This window comes from Idiotropiscis lumnitzeri, unplaced genomic scaffold (genome assembly GCF_059441095.1).
Source record: "Idiotropiscis lumnitzeri isolate Australia: NSW breed Sydney's pygmy pipehorse unplaced genomic scaffold, RoL_Ilum_1.0 HiC_scaffold_26, whole genome shotgun sequence".
Classification (NCBI taxonomy): Eukaryota; Metazoa; Chordata; class Actinopteri; order Syngnathiformes; family Syngnathidae; genus Idiotropiscis; species Idiotropiscis lumnitzeri.
The window spans coordinates 3,115,090-3,124,077 of NW_028283564.1; the positions used below are offsets into that span (position 1 = coordinate 3,115,090).

Consider the following 8,988-nt stretch of genomic DNA (forward strand, 5'->3'; position numbering starts at 1 on the left):
AAGTGATAAAGACTGCGTAAACATCATTTAAGAAATAATAAAAGCCTTGTTCTTCTGAACTGTCAGTAAAACACTGGACTTAATAGCTCTCGGGTGGTGCTTTATGTTTAGTGGAAAACACCAAAATTTGTTTAATACCATTCATGCTTGCATACTCTTACGCTGATATATTGTGTTTTCAGTAAGTCGATGTCAGATACACAGAATGGAATGGTGTTTATCTACTTCTTTGAAAAGGTAAATATTTTACGAATCCGATAAGAAATGTAGCAATTTTTGTAATGTTAGCAAAGTCGAGTAAGTTTTGCTGCAGATATGACTTGACACCGATTTGACAGTCTTTTTCATCCTTAATCTACTTTTCTTTTTTTTTTAATTTGACTTGATTTATTATCCTGACAAAATTCTGACTAATAGCTACTGTTAACATCTTTGGCAGCGAGACTTCAGCAAACTATTAAAACAATAACAATAATATGCTTATTCTCTGCCTTTGTTTTTTGTTTCTTTTGTAGGAGACATGACTGTGATATATTAACAAAAAAGATGGCAGGATTTTGTTCATATTCATTTTTGTTTGTCTTGGCGTGTTTAATTTTTTTAAAAGGAAAACAGGCAACATAAAAGATAGCCGCATTTTCGCAAATAAACCTCATTCTCATTTTCTGTATTTTGATTATTTGAAAAATATCTCTCGGGTTGTTGGGAGCGTGTCTTAAATTTCACAATGTATTATTTACCAGTGATGCACGATAATATTACCATTGTTTTTAACACGCTGGCCATCGATCATGTGGTATTGGCATTAATTTCACAGTTTGCGCCGTGACTTTTGACCGTAGGTCAGTCAAATGGTCCAGGCTGACTTTCTAGACACTGAGCATGAACTGTAAAATAGTCCCACTTTTTCCATGCATTGTAAATGATTCACTTTGTGACTAGTAACATGGCAGAAAATAGTCAGAAATGTTTATCATTGTTTTCCAAAGTAAATGCCGGTGTTTGCCCGTCTTATTCTGAGTCACAAAGCAGAGAAAATTAACTTTCAAAAGGCTGAAATCAGGACTTGGGCAATTTGAATCTTAAGTAGTGTCTCTCAATGATTAACCGATTATCAAAATACTTCATATTTGATTCCAGATTCATTATAGCGGTCACTGAAGTTGTAGTGGTACACTCGACCGAGTTGTGTGCTGTGCGGGCAGCGTGGGTTCAGTTTCCACTCAGTGACTTTGTCTATGTCCGTCCTGTGACTGGCTGGCAACCTGCTTAGGGTGTTGTGCGCTTTTCGCCCGTAGTCAGCGGGGATAGGCTCCAGCACCCTCCCGCGACCCTGTACAGGATAATGACATGACATTAACGATAGCCTAATCATTCAATTTTTGCACCTTTTCTTGCCTGACGACGACCGTTTTATTGCGTGCTACTTTTCAAACTTGTAACGATGCACTCTTGTATTTATTCTTCCACCTTCCCCCTGTGTTTTCCAACAGGTAAGCTGTGACCTTTCCTGTCTTTGTCACTCCATGCACTGGCAAGTACCGAGGGCAGTCCTGGCCAGGCGGAAAGGGGCAGTACTCGTAAACTGTGCTGCTTCTGGAGACTCCATGGCTGCGGGCCCACCATCTCCCTCTGCGAGCAACCGAAAGCTCACACTGGTGGAGTTTGCAACCAACAACGGGTCAGAGGGTCTACACCATCACATGAGCTGTCCACATACCAGGAGGTCGGGAGGAAGCAGAACAAATTGCCATTAAACAACTACGGACAGGTAAGTTCAACAACTCTGCTCTTAGTGTTCTGGTTTGCACAGGTGAAGGGTAAAAAACACAAAATGGAGACTTCTGCTCAATTAAGCTGCTGCACAAACCAAATCAAAAACAGTTTCCATTAGTGCGTCTGCGTCTGCCTATTCAGAAAGCCCGACTTGACTTTCAAAGCAACATATTGTAAATCTGAACATATGGCCAAGGAATGACACTGTCTTCGTGCTTCAGTAATGTCTGTGTTAGATTTGAGCTTGATTTCATGTAAGAAAACGCATCACTTTTAGTTTTACCCCGTGGTTTTCAACCGCACAACCATTTTTTTTTCACTTTTTATGCATGTAGCAATGCGTTGTTCTTGACTGAATGTCAATTTTTAATTCTTAAAATGATGAGGACTTTCACCGAAAGCCTTATGGCCATTCCCAGCATTGTGAAATTATCAGTCCATTTTGGAACTGGGGAATAATAAAAAAAAAGCGCAAGTAATTCAATTAAGAAATCGTCTGACTCGCACGGTTTGTTATTGGGATGAACTGCCAGCCTGCTTCTACGAATGTTTTTTTTAAAGACTTTTTCATGCAAACATCATCAAAGTTGCTCTGCTTCTCAAATGGAAATAAGTTGAGGTGGAGTCGCCGTTCCATTCTACTCGTATTCACGTCATAATGTGGCATTAGAGTGAATGTTAACATCAGTAAGAGATGCCTAGAATGACACATTTAATTAGTGAAGAGGGAAAAAAATCAATTGCGTTGTCTGAAAGTAGGATCTAAGTCGACTCAGGGGTGAAACACTGAGCACTGGCGAAAATTCATCAGCTATGGTCAAAAGTACAACAATGGTTTGTCTCATCTGCTGATATTGACTTCTCGTTAAAAACCTCACATTTTGGGGATATTTGAGGCTACTCATCTTCCTGCTTTTTACCGTTGGAGTAGACAACTCTGTGGTGTGTTATTTTCAGCGATTCAACTCCGCTTTTTATGAACATGTTTGCCGGTGAGTCGGTTGTGCTGAAAAGTTTAGACATTTGGCGAAACAATTTCACGATGGAAACAACAACTGCGGCAATCGTAGTCTGTTCATTTCTCCCCATTTGGCTCTCTGGCGAGCGAGATGCAGTTTCGATTGCAACGCTGCTGTCTTTCCTACAAACCGAAAGTCGTACTATACAATCCAAGAAGTCTCCAGAGATTAAATTGGACCTAGAGGACGCACAAATACTGTACATCACCATTGCTAAGCAAAGCATCTATTAGTGCTTACAGCATAATTGAGCAGAAGTCTCCATTTTGTGTTTTTTACCCTTCACCTGTGCAAACCAGAACACTAAGAGCAGAGTTGTTGAACTTACCTGTCCGTAGTTGTTTAATGGCAATTTGTTCTGCTTCCTCCCGACCTCCTGGTATGTGGACAGCTCATGTGATGGTGTAGACCCTCTGACCCGTTGTTGGTTGCAAACTCCACCAGTGTGAGCTTTCGGTTGCTCGCAGAGGGAGATGGTGGGCCCGCAGCCATGGAGTCTCCAGAAGCAGCACAGTTTACGAGTACTGCCCCTTTCCGCCTGGCCAGGACTGCCCTCGGTACTTGCCAGTGCATGGAGTGACAAAGACAGGAAAGGTCACAGCTTACCTGTTGGAAAACACAGGGGGAAGGTGGAAGAATAAATACAAGAGTGCATCGTTACAAGTTTGAAAAGTAGCACGCAATAAAACGGTCGTCGTCAGGCAAGAAAAGGTGCAAAAATTGAATGATTAGGCTATCGTTAATGTCATGTCATTATCCTGTACAGGGTCGCGGGAGGGTGCTGGAGCCTATCCCCGCTGACTACGGGCGAAAAGCGCACAACACCCTAAGCAGGTTGCCAGCCAGTCACAGGACGGACATAGACAAAGTCACTGAGTGGAAACTGAACCCACGCTGCCCGCACAGCACACAACTCGGTCGAGTGTACCACTACAACTTCAGTGACCGCTATAATGAATCTGGAATCAAATATGAAGTATTTTGATAATCGGTTAATCATTGAGAGACACTACTTAAGATTCAAATTGCCCAAGTCCTGATTTCAGCCTTTTGAAAGTTAATTTTCTCTGCTTTGTGACTCAGAATAAGACGGGCAAACACCGGCATTTACTTTGGAAAACAATGATAAACATTTCTGACTATTTTCTGCCATGTTACTAGTCACAAAGTGAATCATTTACAATGCATGGAAAAAGTGGGACTATTTTACAGTTCATGCTCAGTGTCTAGAAAGTCAGCCTGGACCATTTGACTGACCTACGGTCAAAAGTCACGGCGCAAACTGTGAAATTAATGCCAATACCACATGATCGATGGCCAGCGTGTTAAAAACAATGGTAATATTATCGTGCATCACTGGTAAATAATACATTGTGAAATTTAAGACACGCTCCCAACAACCCGAGAGATATTTTTCAAATAATCAAAATACAGAAAATGAGAATGAGGTTTATTTGCGAAAATGCGGCTATCTTTTATGTTGCCTGTTTTCCTTTTTAAAAAATTAAACACGCCAAGACAAACAAAAATGAATATGAACAAAATCCTGCCATCTTTTTTGTTAATATATCACAGTCATGTCTCCTACAAAAGAAACAAAAAACAAAGGCAGAGAATAAGCATATTATTGTTATTGTTTTAATAGTTTGCTGAAGTCTCGCTGCCAAAGATGTTAACAGTAGCTATTAGTCAGAATTTTGTCAGGATAATAAATCAAGTCAAATTAAAAAAAAAAGAAAAGTAGATTAAGGATGAAAAAGACTGTCAAATCGGTGTCAAGTCATATCTGCAGCAAAACTTACTCGACTTTGCTAACATTACAAAAATTGCTACATTTCTTATCGGATTCGTAAAATATTTACCTTTTCAAAGAAGTAGATAAACACCATTCCATTCTGTGTATCTGACATCGACTTACTGAAAACACAATATATCAGCGTAAGAGTATGCAAGCATGAATGGTATTAAACAAATTTTGGTGTTTTCCACTAAACATAAAGCACCACCCGAGAGCTATTAAGTCCAGTGTTTTACTGACAGTTCAGAAGAACAAGGCTTTTATTATTTCTTAAATGATGTTTATGCAGTCTTTATCACTTAATGTCTCATTTCTTAAATAATGTACACAATCCTTCTTACTAAATACGAGAATGCGCTCTGAAAGGAGCTCTTATGATTTTACATCAAAATATAAAGCAGCTTAATTTATGTTATTATTCTAAATCATTCAACCTTAATTTATTTACCGAATAATGCTTCTGTTTTATGATGGACTCGTAGTCCGGCACCAGTGGATTTGCATATTGGCAGATTTTTTTCTATCTCTCTTCAATATTATTTTAAGGTTTTAGGGTCGTTTGTGCTGGCGGCAGCCGTCTTTACTTTTGACCACCTGCGGGCACAATGACAATAAATTCTAAATAGCGATGGTACGCGATACAGTGAACGCTTAATGATACTTGTTAACTCTGGAAACTCTCTGTCTTTAACTATTTCATTCTGGCTGGCCGACTTTTGCGGTAATTTATTTGTTACCAAGTGCAATTTTATTACTCTGTGGGGCAAGCTTCAAAGCAGAGACTTCCCTTTAAACCTTTCTGTGCTCCTATTTTCGTAGGTGTATGCATCTTGCGATGATAAAAAAATCCTTGACTTTATGACGCGTCACTTTTTGACCCATTTTCTCCGACGCAGCTAAATGAAGGCGATCTGCACCTCCAAAACTGGCTGGTTGAATGGGATAGTAGTACAATTTTTTCAACCAACGCTTAACGCTCATGACGGTTTATGATTTAGTGACAAACGTCACATTGTTATTTGTCTAAACACACAGACGCAAAAGCATATTTTTAAAAACATACATTTTTAATTGAATGAAATACAAAAATATGACAAGGTTAAGTCTGGTTACACATGATAAGGATTCTCTAAGACGTAAAAAGTCTATAGGTCAGGGTTAAAACAGATGGATTAACTTTTGATTCTAACAGGTCTTCAAACATCTTCAATTCGTGCGCGAGATCCACAGGTTGTTGATGACAGAGACGGTATCTTATCACATCGTTAAACAACGTGAGTATGCTAAGTCACTTATCTCATTTTCCCAATTTTCCCAAATATTTTGAAACGTGTCGATCGAACCCGAGCGACTCAAAGTAGCTTCTATAGCCAAAAAGCGATAATTTTCTCAACACATTACCCATTTTTAGTCAAAGTTAATATTTTCTATAAGATATTCTTCGAAAATATCAAGTTGATCACGATATATCATACAACATACGCTCTCATCCACTTTAAGGCGGTCCGGTAAGTCCTTTACGAGTGCTAAGTCCACCATTAAGATCTCTGCAACTCGCTTGACTGTTTCTTTATCCGTTTTTACAGAACACAAATCCAACAAGTAGTGAATACAGGGTAAAAACTTTTTATCGCAAAGGATTGGCATGATGCGCTCATATTGCAGTCTTAGATAATAACTATTGCATAGGTATCTATAGCTATGCAAACAACCCCGTTTTTTGTGATACTTTATCACAAAGCGTCTGACCATGTAAAGAATCGCCGCTTTAACAACTATTACGACATCCATAGCAACCCATCCCTTAGGAGGATCAACCCATGACATATGTTGGACATCATCCTTGGAAATAGGTGCAGGTCCGGGGTCAGGGTCGTTGACGGTCTGAACCTTAGCGGGCTCAAGCGAACGGTTTGAGAACTCTTGTTCGGACCAACTAGGTACTCGTACCTCCTTGATTTGTGGAGATTCAGCCTGGTCGGACCAACTGGGCTGTTGTACCTTCGCATTTTGTGAAGATTCTGCCGACGAGGTGGGGGTCATCGGAGGTGTCGACGGCGGCGTCGGTGAAACGGGACGGCTCCACCCTGAATATGATGGCTCGCCAGTGTTGTACGAGGCTACAACAGGGGTTGGTAAGATTCCCGTACCGCCCACCCATAAAGAGTATGATGGTCCTGCCTGGTCCTCGTCTGTTTTTGTAGGGGTTCCATCCTGGTCTACATTTGTACAGGCGTCAACCTGTTCCATGTTTGCAGTTGTCAGGGTTTCTACACCAACAACGTTTTCAACCATAGTCATGTCATGGTCGCATGTAGGTTCATCCACACCGCTATCTGCAGTACAAAGATACTTTGATTAAATATATAGCTATTGATTATAGGAATATAGTTAAGGATTAGTTGCATCGTTTACCTGACGAGTGCTCTGCAATGTTATTAGAAACCTGATCAGGTGCAACGATGGTTGTCACCCTTCTCGGTGTGATGTCCATGACCATGCGGCGTCTTGTTCTGAGCGTCTTCATTTTTAGAGTAGGTCTGGCTCTTCAGCCGGAAAAATTGGTTTGTCTGTGCAGAGCGTGACTTGGGCTTTGGCTGTATTGAGACTGGGGTCGGGATATGATAGTAGGGGATGTGCTTATTTTTGACAGAAGCGTGATTCTGGGGGGCGGGCGGTGTTGTTTATGCTTACACACGACCGCAACTTGGTGGTCGTCTGTCTGTCCAACTATAGATAAGAAATACGTGAAAACATGTCAAAGCTTGTTGCAAAGATGACTTGGGGATGTCTACAGACAAGATGATGCTCCTCCTTGAAAGGTAAAATAATTGGTAAAACGACCTTAATGATATCTTAGCTTAGCTGCTATTTCTTAACCTAAACGCATGTTGTTTCTTAGCTGTATGCTATTTTCTTAGCTGTATTCTATTTTCTTAACCTAAATGTATATTGTTTCTTAACCTAACTACATACTATTTCTTAGCTGTAAGCTGTTTCTTAGCAGCATGCTATTTATTATATATATATATATATATATATATATATATATATATATATTTATACTATAATATATATCTATAATAATATATAATATTCTAATATCTAATATTTCTATGCTTACCTGTATAAACTACAAACATGGGGGTTGCCTAGCTGTGTGCAATATTCTTAACCTAGCTGTATTCTATTTCTTAACCAGGCTGGTTGCTATTTTACTCAGCGTATGGACTACAAAAAAGGACTACAAACATGGGGGCTGCCGGCAGTAGGAAGGCTGTGACGTACAGGGAAATAGGAGGGTGCGAGGGGCGGGAGCGGTGGAGACATCACCCTTCATTTTTCTCGTCCGTAGCGGGATAAATGACGGCGTTTGACTGTCCAAATGTAGCCAACAAATACATGTCCAGACATGCAAACATGACTAGGCAGATTTTACAAAAAAGGCAAGGGGTCTGACGACCGGATGTCGACAGTTGCCCGCCACTCACTATCTTTTGAAACACCTTGAGGCTGCTGCAGGCTTGGAGGGTGTCTATGGCCGGCGTCTTGCCCGGACAACCCCCCAAGCCTGCACAATACCATGTTTAAACTTATGTCGCTGGGAATATGTCCAGACATGTTTGCAAAAAGGGAAAATATCAACCGAATAAACATATTATTTCACTCGTTTAATTTAATTTTATTCATCTACATTATTTAATTAGATATAGCTCATTTCATTGGCTGCTTTATATACTTCAGATATTTAAATATGGATGACCTATATCCACCGAATAAACATCTTATTCAAAGGTAAAAACAACGCCTGCTCTTTTCAACTCATATTATTTCACTCGTTTAATTTAATTTTATTTATTTAAATAGAACATTGCATTGGATGCTTTATATACTTCAGATATTAAAATATGAATAACATAAGTACAGTTTGGGTTGGGGACGCACGCACGCAGGGAACACATTGTTTTTAACATAAGAAGCATACAGTTTGGGAGGGGGGCTTGGCCCACACACACACACACACACACACACAACGTCATCACAATGACAAAAAGCGTAATTCTGTAGGCGGGGCCCACTTCGACAAAAGCGTAATTCTGTAGGCGTGGTATTAAACCTTCAAGGGCAGGGAATATGTAAATATTTTTAAATAGGTGGCTGGAGATTGGATAGTTTTAACACAGGGGCGGGGATAGCGGCCATTTTGGACAAAAGCGTAATTCTGTAGGCGGGGACAAGGAGACAAAAGCGTAATTCTGTAGGCGGGGCTATGACGTCATCAAAATTTAAAAAAGCGTAATTCTATTATCTCTCCTGCTCCTTATCTCTGGTGACTTCAATCATGCTTCTCCTTCCTCCTCTCTGCCTTCATTCAGACAATATGTAACCTGCCAC

The 8,988-nt window shown here is 40.2% G+C and overlaps 1 protein-coding gene across 1 annotated transcript; it reads right to left on the reverse strand.

Annotated features, from left to right (window-relative positions):
- Window positions 1-2,673: 2,673 nt before the first annotated feature.
- LOC148316009 (uncharacterized) lies at window positions 2,674-7,430 on the reverse strand. The gene is made up of 3 exons (XM_088287098.1): window positions 7,009-7,430; window positions 6,419-6,929; window positions 2,674-2,713 (listed from the first exon to the last, which is right to left on the reverse strand). Exons 1-3 carry the CDS (start codon window positions 7,118-7,120, stop codon window positions 2,674-2,676), a joined length of 663 nt encoding a protein of 220 aa, XP_088143224.1. The 5' UTR covers window positions 7,121-7,430.
- Between the last annotated feature and the right edge of the window lie 1,558 nt (window positions 7,431-8,988).

Coding starts and splice junctions, on each gene's coding strand:
- LOC148316009 (XM_088287098.1), bottom strand. CDS start 7,120: ATGAAGACGCTCAGAACAAGACGCCGCATGGTCATGGACATCACACCG. Junction 6,930..7,008: donor CATTGCAGAGCACTCGTCAG/GTAAACGATGCA, acceptor TTTGTACTGCAG/ATAGCGGTGTGGATGAACCT. Junction 2,714..6,418: donor AAGGATGATGTCCAACATAT/GTCATGGGTTGA, acceptor AACACACCACAG/AGTTGTCTACTCCAACGGTA.